At 45.9% G+C, this 12,000-nt stretch overlaps 2 protein-coding genes across 4 annotated transcripts in view; one reads left to right on the forward strand and one right to left on the reverse strand.

Annotated features, from left to right (window-relative positions):
- Positions 1–1,834: 1,834 nt before the first annotated feature.
- On the forward strand, positions 1,835–7,475 carry LOC133107459 (E3 ubiquitin-protein ligase TRIM50-like). The gene is made up of 6 exons (XM_061216446.1): positions 1,835–2,236; positions 3,057–3,152; positions 4,291–4,521; positions 5,658–5,680; positions 5,766–5,896; positions 6,916–7,475. The coding sequence occupies exons 1-6, from the start codon at positions 1,835–1,837 to the stop codon at positions 7,473–7,475; spliced, it is 1,443 nt and encodes a 480-aa protein (XP_061072430.1).
- Positions 7,476–8,869: 1,394 nt separating this feature from the next.
- Positions 8,870–12,000, reverse strand: part of LOC133108130 (E3 ubiquitin-protein ligase rififylin-like) — a 20,439-nt gene continuing 17,308 nt past the window's right edge. For all 3 annotated transcript variants that reach the window (XM_061217563.1, XM_061217564.1, XM_061217562.1), the window contains exons 7-8: positions 11,517–11,540; positions 8,870–11,422 (exon numbers count right to left, since the gene is read on the reverse strand). In XM_061217563.1, the coding sequence (XP_061073547.1) occupies positions 11,241–11,422; positions 11,517–11,540 (206 nt within the window). In that variant the 3' untranslated portion in view covers positions 8,870–11,240. The remainder of the gene's footprint in view (positions 11,423–11,516; positions 11,541–12,000) is intronic.

Raw genomic sequence — 12,000 nt, forward strand, 5'->3', positions numbered from 1 at the left:
CATCTCAGCAGACATGTGGGATGGATACAGTGTGTGATGATGCTGTGCTGCCCTCCTGTGGCATGGTCCTCATGGGACAGGCACCGCGATACCTTACAGCTGGTGCCTATGCCTGTTTCCTGGTGCCAACACTACAGAACGAATACTGTCTTTCTATATATTTATTTAAAAACACACACCCACATGCAGTGATGCACATATCTCCAAATATGGAATATTGTAGGAGTTTCTATCTCAAGATGAAAAAGTACCACAAGAGCCAAAGGGAACCAAGTCCTGAGACACTGCCCTTACCTCTCGCTCTGTGACTGAACTAAAGTCTTTCCTGTTTTTATAGGCAACTGTTTATTTCAGTCATAAAAACTCTACGAAATCCAAAGTGCTCCAAGTCAAGGTGTTTTTACCATAAATCACTGTTTTCCTCAGGCAAGGAAAAAGGTAAAGTTAAAAAAGTTAAGTAAATTTTAAAGTGCTGACGCAAGTTTCACAGTGGTGCCAAACTCACAACAGTGATGAAGCCTTTTGTAAAGCTAGCCATGCGATTTTATTTTATTATGAAAACAATTCATATTAAACTTACCATTTTATAAAATTATTTTAAAATTATGTTTCAAATAATTGAGAACTCTCAACTTTGTTGCAACTGTGTCACAATGTCATAAGGCCATACTGTTGAAATCAAGGCAAATGGCATTGGCATATGTCATTTTGAAGACGCATACATTTTTGTGATACTACAAGTCGGTCAGCTGATGGCTTAATTCAACAATACAATGCGGCGCTTGCACATGGTTTTGTTGAGGGCGAGCACTTGTGTAAAGACATGACGTTATGGCCTACATCACCTGATGTGGATAAATATGTCTGCAAGTGCGCCTGCTCGGTGGGAGATAGATAAGTGAGGCAGGTTGATAAGGGATTTGCCTCAAGGTCACTTCACCCTGCATGTTACTGAGGACCATTCTCACCAGGGCGATCGAGGACAGACGCTCGTTTTCTCCCAGCGCAAAAGAGAGGACGATTTATAGCCATTTATTTTTCCCTGTCGACCTACTGGAACCAGAATCCCAGCCGTGAGTAACGTCTTTCACCGGCCATGTTCACACAGTCTCAATCAAAAAGGAACCTCTGGGAACAAGCTGCTCAAGAGACACTTCTCTGGAAACTTTACCTGCTCGTTGGCTCTCAAGGTGTTGCATTCGTTTCCTGGTAGTTGGCACTCCAGTTGTCTGGTTGTGTCCCAGGTTTTTTTGGGCAGGTGTCCGGTCGTCTCATGGTTGTTGGCCCTTCAGGTAATTAGGTAGACCTAGTTTCTGGCCATCTCTCCTCACAGGTTTCCATAAATTTTTCTGCTGGTACTTGGCACTCCAGGTGCCTGGTCGTGTCTCCTGGTTTTGAGGTTTGAGGGGTCCAGTCGTCTCAGGTTTTGGGGCAGGGATCTGGTTGTTTCTCAGGTTTTAGGCTTTTGCACGTGTCCAGTTGTGTCCCAGGTTTTTTGGCAGGTGTGTGTTGTCTCAGGTTTTAGGGCTTTCAGTTGTCTCCCAGGGCTTGGGGTGGGGTACGGTCATCTCCCAGGGTTCAGGGCGGGGTGCGGTCATCTCCCAGGGTTCAGGGCGAGGTGCGGTTGTGTCCCAGGGTTCGAAGCGGGGTGCGGTTGTCTCCCAGGGTACGGGGCGAGGTGCGGTTGTCTCCCAGGATACGGGGCGAGGTGCGGTTGTGTCCCAGGGTTCGGGGCGAGGTGCTGTTGTGTCCCAGGGTTCAGGGCAGGGTGTGGTCATCTCCCAGGGTTCGGGGCGGGGTGCGGTTGTGTCCCAGGGTTTGGGGCGGGGTGAGGATGGCCCGGCGGCCCAGCCTGGGCTCACTGGAGGAGCAGCTGCGGTGCCCGGTGTGCCTGGATGTGTTTGCGGAGCCGCTGATGCTGCAGTGTGGGCACTCGTACTGCCGCTCCTGCCTGCACTCCATGACGCTGGACCCCTTCGGCCAGCTGCAGTGCCCGGAGTGCCGCAGCGAGGTGGACGGGATCAGCTCGCCGCCCAACGTGTCGCTGGCGCGGGTGGTGGACCTGCTGCGGGAGATCGACGTCTCCAGCGCCGAGCCGGAGTGCCCGGAGCACCGCAACCCGCTCAGCCTGTACTGTGAGGAGGACCAGGCCGTCATCTGCGGGATGTGCGGGAGCATCGGAGCCCACCACAGCCACCAGATCACCCCCATCAGCAACGTCTACAGCCGCATGAAGGTACCCCAACACCCTACAGCTTACACCCCATACCCTACACCCCAAAACACACACACCCAACACCCTACAGCTTCCACCCCAAACACACACCCTACACCCTACAGCCACCAGATCATCCCAATCCCCCACCAGATCATCACCATGAAGGTACCCTCACACACCCTGCACCCCACCATCTCACACCCCACTAGATGAACCCTTCAGTAATGACTGACATTTACGTAAGGGTTTAAGCAGGGGTGCTGGAAGGGGGTTGTCAGTGGAGGGGTTTAGGATTATTCCAGCAGCACTCAAAAAATATATAGAATGTGTTTCCTGTTGTGGTGGGGCCCAAAATCCCTGGTGGCCCACCTGGTGCCAGGGCAGGAGTGTCCACACCCTCTGTATGGAACACGGGAGTTTGAAACATGGCGTTCTCTCAGAGAAAGCCTGACTATGTGTTTGCTACTTCAAATAATAACATGATTTATCAAGGAGCACTTGAACCACTTATGTGGAATCACGATGGACTGTGCTGATAAAAGGCCTTTATTAAAAGCTTTTGGTGAGCTGCCACAATAACCACACACACAACTGTGATAAACATACAGACCAGCATTGCTTTCCTGAAAGCAGATTATACTCAGTATAACCTTCAGCAGAACGGCAGCAGTAAAAGCATTTCATAAACGCTCAAGTTAATGGTACTGTGGGGGGAAAACAGGCAAGATATCAGCTTTTTAACCAACTCTCTGAAGGTGTGTGAGGATCTCATTCTGAAAATACTGTAGGTGAGACCCCGTGCATTTGGAAGGTAGCTTGGTGTTTTATTTGTTTTCAGGAGGACATCTCATGTCTGATGACGGAGCTGCAGACGCAGCGGAGGAAGCTGGAGGAACAGATCTGTAAAATGGCGCATAACAAGTCCCGCATAACCGTGAGTCCCTCTGCGTTCACATTTTCCCTATAGAGCACTGCTATACGTCTTCAGCAAGTGAATGGGTGTGTTTATACACATACTAATGCTCTGATCTTACCCTGATTATGGCAATACTCTGATTATTGAAATGGTCTATCAGATTATCTTAATCAGTGTATTCAAATACCTGATTAATACACACAGTCGTTCTTTATTTATAAAAAATTTTTTTGGTGCATGTACATTTCTGGCGGCACGGATGGTGCAGTGGGTAGCACTGCCGCCTCACAGCAAGGAGGTCCTGGGTTCGAATCCCTCCTAATAATTGGGGTATTGATGTGCATGTAGATGTAGCCAGATGTGGATGTAGCCAGATGTGGATGTAATTGTAATGTATGCAAGTTCAGCAGAAATATACTTTTTTACCTTTTTTGTGCATGCATGTAATGATACATGTGTTTGTATGCAATTTCACTGGAAACTTAAAAAATGTTTTGGCGTGGAAGACATAATTCAGTCATACAATTTTGACTCCATAAAGTGCACAGAATTCATGCATGCAGTTGGCATAAGCATGACATAACTATGAAATAAAGCATTTCTAAAATGTTTGTGATATAATATGTTATAACATACTGCACAACATACGGGTTAACATGTTATAACATCATTCACAGCCCCGCTGCCCTATAAACATTGTTGGCTGAATTCTGTGTATCCATTATATGTTATAAGATTGGTTATAACACTTTGTGCACTTTGAATAAAGTTTTATAATTTTATAAATGCTTTATGTGGTAGTTATATGACTTCCGCATGGAGGCACAGGAGCTGGACATTTTGGTAACAGCGTTCTAAAGGCCTGTTCACACCAAGAACTATAACTCAATAACGATAACGATGTGAGCATCAACACTGATGAACAATAACACTCTGTACATAGTCTCCTGGATATGTCATCTGCCATTGTGAACGTGACGCCCTGTAAATTCTGATGGATTTTGGTTGGCTGTCAGTGTTTCTATGTAGCTGGAAAACAAATTACTCTGAAAGTGATCCCAACAATACTGTTCTTCACTGTCGTTATAGCTGTGGTGTGGACTCCACCATACCCTTATTGGTAACCGTAGTGATGGCGTCCCCCCCCTCTCTGCAGAACGAGTCTGACGTGCTGAAGTGGGTGATCCGGAAGGAGTTTGGCGAGCTGCGGCGGTACCTGGAGGAGGAGGAATCGGGGTTTATGCAGACGGTGGAGAGCTCCGCCTCCGCGCTCATTTCATCCATACAGACGCAGGTGGACGACATGACGCTCGTGCTTGCCCGCTTCCAGGAAGCAGAGGCCACGCTCGAGGGCCTGAGCAACGAGACACACCTGGACTTCATAAGGGTGAACATTACTCAGTAACAATAATAACTGTGATAATACTAACAATATTATTAACACAACTATACTACTACTACTACTGATAATAACAATAACAACTGTGAAAATAATAACAATATTATTAACACAGCTATACTACTACTTCTGATAATAATAATAACTGTGATAATACTAATAACATTGATTAAAACCACTATACTGCTACTGCTACTACTACTACTACTACTACTACTACTACTACTAATAACAATAACCGCAGTAATACTAATAATGCTGATTAAAACAACTATAATAATGATAAAAATAATAATATCTGCAATAATCCTAATACTGATTAAAACAACGAAATAATAAATAACAATAAATAATAAGACTGACGGTGGCAGGATGGTGCAGTGGGTAGCACTGCCGCCTCACAGCAAGGAGGTCCTGGGTTCAAATCCCCGTTGGCCGGGGCCTCTCTGTGCGGAGTTTGCATGTTCTCCCCGTGTCTGCGTGGGTTTCCTCCGGGTACTCCGGTTTCCTCCCACAGTCCAAAGACATGCATGTTAGGCTGATTGGAGAGTCTAAATTGCCCGTGGGTATGAGTGTGTGAGTGAATGGTGTGTGTGCCCTGCGATGGACTGGCGACCTGTCCAGGGTGTATTCCTGCCTTTCGCCCAATGTATGCTGGGATAGGCTCCAGCCCCCCTGCGACCCTGTTCAGGATAAGCAGGTTCAGATAATGGATGGATGGATGGGAATAAGACTGACAGTTTGCATAAATACTAGTGAAAACAACAGTGCACTTCATTTTTGGAACTTTCCAAATAACAATTGAGGAAAAAGGGGGATAAAGATCTATAAAATTGTTACAAATGTGACCGTGACAATGAGCTTTAAAATAATGGAGCACAGTAGGTGGAAAGAAATGCACTTCTTTAATATCCAGACCTGCGTATTCCACTGGCTTTAAAAAGCAGGAATCGCAGGCAGGAAATATAGGGTTCCTTAGACCTCACCCTAAGTGTAGGTGTGTATAAAAAGGTCAGCTCTCGACCAGGAAATCTAAGACTGAATTATTTGAAGGTCCTTCATACTGTATGGCAGCATGATTACGGACTGGCTTGTAAATGCGTGCGTTTCTGTTTGTCTTCCAGAAATATGGATCCATTGCTCCAAGGTAAGGATTCCTGCAAACAAGATTTCTTCCTTTCGAAACAACAACATACAATGTGACAACAGGTGTGTTACTTGCTCCTCCACAGGTTCAGAGAGTGCCAGCAGAAGCAGCAGAGAGAGGAGCGGTCCTACAGCTCCATCACCTTCAAACCCGGGTTCAACCACAGCGACATCAAGCTGACCGTGTGGAAGAGACTGCACAGGAGGGTCCTGCCTGGTAAAGACTGTGTGTGTGTGCGCGTGTCTGTGAGTGTGTGAGAGTGTCTCTGTGAGTGTGTGTGTGTATATTTATATATGTATATATTTGTGTGTATGTGTGAGAGTGTGTATGTGTATATGTGCATACGTGTATATCTGCATGTATATTTGTCTGTATATGTGTATATTTATTGTGTATGTTTGTGTGTGTGTGAATATGTGTATATTTATTGTGTACGTTTGTGTGTGTATATTTATTGTGTATGTTTGTGTGTATGAATGTGTATATTTATGTGTGTTTGTATGTGTGTATATTTATTGTGTATGTGTGTATATTTATTGTGTATATTTGTGTATATGTATGTGTATATTTATGTTTGTGTGTGTGTGTGAATGTGTTTATATTTATTGTGTATGTTTGTATGCATTTATTGTAGATGTTTGTGTGTATATTTATTGTGTATAATTGTGTTTATATTTATGTGTGTATGTGTGTGTATATATTTATATATATGTGTGTGTATATATTTATGGATATGTGTATGTATATATTTATATATATGTGTATGTATATTTATATATGTGTGTATGGGTGTGTATATTTATTGTGTATATTTGTGTGTGTGTATGTTTGTGTGTGTATATATTTATGTATGTGTATGTGTGTATATTTATATATGTGTGTATGTGCGTGTATATAGTTATGTATGTGTGTATGTGTGTGTGTGTGTATTACATAAACATTACATTACATTAATGGCATTTGGCAGACGCTCTTATCCAGAGCGACATACAACAAAGTGCATACCCATAACCAGGGATAAGTGTGAGGAAAGACCCTAGAGGGAAATACAATTTCAACTGCTATCTACACATGGACCATGTATGTGTGTATATTTATGTATGTGTGTATGTGTGTGTGTATATTTATGTATGTGTATATATTTATTGTGTATATTTATGTATGTGTATATTTATTGTGTATATTTATGTATGTGTGTATATTTATTGTGTATATTTATGTATGTGTGTATATAGCTGCGGAGCCGCTGCAGCTGGACCCCCTCACAGCACATCCCCTGCTGCAGCTCTCCCTGGGGAACACGGTGGTGCACTGTGGGGTGCTGCCCCTGCGGCTGCCCCTCAGCGCTGAGCGTTTCAGCTACAGCTACTGCGTCCTGGCCAGCCGCGGCTTCTCCGCCGGCAAGCACCGCTGGGACGTGGGCGTGGCCGGCAAGCCGAAGTGGCGTCTGGGGCTCATGAAGGGCACGACGGGGCGCAAGGCCAAACTGCCCAAGAGCCCCGAGGCGGGGGTGTGGCTGATCGGCCTGAAGGAGGGCGGCGTGTACGAGGCCTTCGCCAGCCCCCGCGTGGTCCTGCCCCTCACCGCCGCTCCCGCCACCGTCGCCGTGTTCCTGGACTATGAGAACGGCGAGCTGGCCTTCTACAACACCGACAGCCCCGACCAGCTGGAGCTCATCTACCGCTTCAGCGCCGACTTCCAGGGCAAGGTGTACCCGCTGTTCGATGTCTGCTGGCACGAGAGGGGCGCCAACAAGAGCCCCATCACCCTGCCCCAGCCCCCCGCTCTGAAATAACCCTGCCCCAGCCGCCCGGGGCAAAATAACACCCCTTTCACATGGGGCAGTCTATGGCCTAGTGGCTAAGGTTTATGACTGGGACCCGGAAGGTTGGCGGTTTAACCCCGCATTCCTCCGGGGGGGATAGTCCCCAGCTTAGTTTAATCAACTGTAAGTCGCTTTGTATAAAAGCATCAGCTAAATAACAATTGAATTTAAAAAATGTATTAACATGCGGTCCATAAACCTAACCCGACCCCCCACTCCGAAATAATGAGCCTTTCAGACTTTAACACAGACCTGTGAACACTGCCCTTTTGGACAATAGAAGAATGTCAGAATAATCAAAAAGCAGCAGTACTGCGGCTCCGCACCAGCAGGGGACAGCATTGTTACACTACAATATTATGATGTCATGCGCTCATTGAGCAGGCAGGTCAGTCATTGGGTGAAGTTGGTCATGTGACTACAGCTGCATTTAATGTATAAAAGGTGGTACATCAGGAGTGCAGAGGGCATTGCTGAAGTATCACCGGAGTAAATTTAACAAACCCCTTTTAAGAGAGTGTAATACCACTAAATGACCCTGGTGTATATGTGAGGCCCTAAGAACCAGTCGTCTGATTTGTACGAGTTACGTGTCAGAATGTTGGGTCTGAAGAATGCAACAGAACCAGATGATGGATGGTAGATCCTACTTTTCTGTCAAACCGTGATCTTTAAATTCTCAATTCCTGTACAAACAACAAACAAATGTAAATATGTTTACAAGATCATTCAATAAAATCAATGCCTCTTGCCAGTATGTTTTGAATAAACTGGAAAAATGTGTACCAACAATTGCAACAGATTTCCAAAATACAACAAGGAAGACTCGGAATAAGGAGAAAGTCCTGTAAGGAGTTATGTGTGAGGTACATCCACACGCCTGGGAGACAGGTAGCATAGCGTGTTCAGCACAGCTGGCCCATAGGCTGGGAAGCACAACTACATGTGTGACTATAGAAACAGAGGAATCCACGTGAAACCTACCAACTACAATCCCCCCGGTAAATGCCTGAGGGGTGGTCCTGGTTCCATACACACAGAGCCAATAATAACTATTTTAATTATGTTCTGCTGGTCCTGTAAGAGTGTCTAGATAAATGAGCGTGTTTGTCAGTGGTGTGTGTGTGTGTGTGTGTTTGTGTGTGCTGAAATCTTAGTTCTTATATCTGCAGTGTCAGGTGCTGTCTGACTGGTTCAACCTGTCGATCCGAGTCCTGCTCTCCATGGATACCACAGCCTGCCTGGCGAAGGATTCTAAGCCATGCGATTGGACAATGTTTTCCCCAAACGTTACTGCCACAGAACGTGAATACTTCAGCAGTTCCAGGTAATCCTTTTAAAAAAGTCAAGATGCACACAAGAAAAAAAGATATATATTTTTTATTTAACATTTTTCTGAATTATAAATCCCGTAAGCTCACGTTCACTCACTCTTATGAAGCACTTACAATATCTCACTCTCTGCTCTTTTAAAGTAAATCACTCGGCCAGAATTCTCTGACAAATTTAAAGCTTTTGTTGCCTTTGTTAGCTATGACATTTCAGTCACACAATCCATTAAAAAAAATACATTCTGAAGATAAAATACATTCGACAGAAGCACCTCACCTTTTTATTTCTTTATTTTTTTTAAAAGTAAAAGCGAGACAGCTGACCGCACCACTGAAACATGGTGCTTACCCCAGAGCCCATGGGAATGTTTGTGAGTCCGATATTACAGTGCATCTCTGCGTCTGTACACCTGAACACCTACATTTCCCTGAGAGGAACAGGGTGATCTCTCATCCCCCATGAGATGAATCTAAAACCATTTAGTAAACCATATCATATTATAAATGCCAGATTTTTATCCAAAATAAATTATTTGCATTGTTTAGTTTTTTTTGTTTTTTTAGACAAGTAGAAATCAGAAAAAAAAACTGCATAGTTTAACTGACAGTAAATGTTTTTTGTGTTAAACACCAAAGTTATACGGTGTGTGTCTGGCACCTTATCGGTGACCATCTCGGTTCTGCTGGTGGAGTTAGATGTTTCGAATGGCTGTAGGGAGTCAGAGTGGGAATGAATTTGCAGATTTTTAGGACAGTAGCAGATTATTAGTATAGGTACAGGTACAGGTAGGGCCTCGGTCCCCCTACAGTCCTTGGGGTCCCGATGCCTGGTAAATCACCTTCAGTAGCCTCGTTGTGCAAGGCGCTGGTTTTAAGGCACACATTATTTTATTTATCATAAAATGTGTTCATTAATGTCTTATTTATTATTAGTAATGAAATTGCCACTGAATGATGGGTTCAGCAGCAGCCCTTCAAACCTGTTAGCTTGAGCCGCTGCTTTGTGCTAAACGTGCTACAACACGTTCCCCTGCTACGCTATAATGCACAATGCGCTAACACACGAAGACGCCTTTCCCTGCTCACAGCAAGCCAGCGGAGTTTTAATGGCTAGCCAGGGTTAGCCTCAGTTATGTTTCATTTCAGTCTGTCAAATCAACAGAAACTAAGTGATCTGTAGAAATACCGGACACACCACACTACGCGGTGTGCTTGCGTTTTGGAATGAGGCTGCGATACGCGCTAAACACCAGGACCGCGGAGTGAACATCGCTGTTATATAGTGCAAAGCTGGCAGAACGCAGGAATGCGTTTCATCGCCCGACTGCTCACACACGGCCCTGCTACATACCGTCCCCCACCGAGAGAATGTTCCAGAGTCCTGTCCCTGATCTCAGACACGGCTGCGGTTCACAGAGATCAGTACTGCACTTTCAGCACAAACATGCGGTTCACAGAGATCAGTACTGTGCTTTCAGCACAAACATCCTCCAACCCTACCTCACACTGACATACATTCTCAACAACCGGAGCAAACCGGTAGGCTTCACAACACACACACATACACACACACACACAAACAGACACACACACAAACAGACACACACACACACACACATACAGGCACACACAGACATCACACGTCTCTAATATGCATTGGCATTAATAGGTATTTGGTTGGGTTTCCGCTCAGCAGAGGGATTCTGTGAGTAGCCACACCCACAGCCTGCCGTCGCCCTGCGCGACAGTCCCGCCCACATGGTGAGGTCATCACAGGCTGCTGAGTGAGCTGGGGGCGGGTTTACTGCAGAATGATAACCCCCCAAACTGCTGTCCCCACCCCCCTGCTAACCTCCCAAACCCCTTCACATACCCGTTATGCACGTTCTAAACATGTTCTGAACTTTTGGTGGATCTGAACCATTCAGCAGCCAGTGGTGGATCTGAACCAATCAGAAGTGTTGTTTGCCCTGCGCAGTCAGTGGTGTCTGGCTGCAGTGATGACGCAGTTTTCATCACTCGCCGTTTTAGCGGTCTCTTCTCAATCCGCCATTCCGCAGTGTCCCAGTCCTCACATTCCCTCTTGTGGAAAGCTCTTCCTGCCTGTCGGCCCTGTAGAGTCCGGCCAAAGAGCAGAGAGCGCGGGGATTTTGAGTTTTTTTGGGGGGGGGAGGGGGCAGATCTGAGAGGCAGGGGATGGAGTTTAGGCCAGGGGGAGGGGCCACGCCTGTCACTCTCCGCCTCAGACACACTCACGCACACACACAAACACTCACGCAGTCACACATGCATACACTCTCACTCTCACACACACACTCACACAAACACACACTCACGCACACACACTCACACAAACACACTCACCCACACACACTCACATTAACATACACTCACGCACACACACTCAGGATCTGAAGACGTGTACCGCGCGCACCACATACTGTCTGCAAATGGGACACTCGCTCATGCGCTTGCCGCACTTGGTGCAGGTGACCATGTGACCGCACTCCAGCAGAACGCAGTCGATGGGCGAGTCCATGCAGATCTTACACAGGTTCTCCTCCACGCCAGAGGGGGCGCTAGACTCTGCAGGGACACAAACACAGCGTCAGTCACAGAGCAAGCCACAGGAACCAACACAAAGAGCCCGTCCCCTCAATCTCCACACCTTACCACTCACCTTTGCCTCTTCCCATGTCTGAAACTGTAAAAGAGGAAAGGGATATCAAACAACAAAATGAGTTCATTAAAAATAGCTATAGCAAAGGGCATCATGCATTTCTTCCCTCAGTGAAAACTTTGCCCCCGCAGTCGTACACCAACTAAAGCCATCAGTAATGCGGACACAGACTTGGCCTCAGCATTAAAGCAGATGGCCCGTAGACCAGAGATCAGAAAATCAAGGTCCTGAAGGGCTAAACTCTGCTGGTTTCCTTCCTTCTCTTTCCTGAGAGTCAGGTGTGAAGACTAGCCAATCAGTAGCACCAGAAAAGAAAACTAGGGCTGGATTTGGATTTGAGGGCCAGAGTTGATCTTTGCCTTAAGGCCCATCCACACCAAAAGTCATAACTATAACCATAACGGTGTGAGCATCCACACTGATGAGCGATAATGTTCTGTAAATAGTCTCTCGGCTGTGTCATCTGCCATTTTGAACATGACAC

This window comes from Conger conger, chromosome 13 (genome assembly GCF_963514075.1).
Source record: "Conger conger chromosome 13, fConCon1.1, whole genome shotgun sequence".
Taxonomy (NCBI): Eukaryota; Metazoa; Chordata; class Actinopteri; order Anguilliformes; family Congridae; genus Conger; species Conger conger.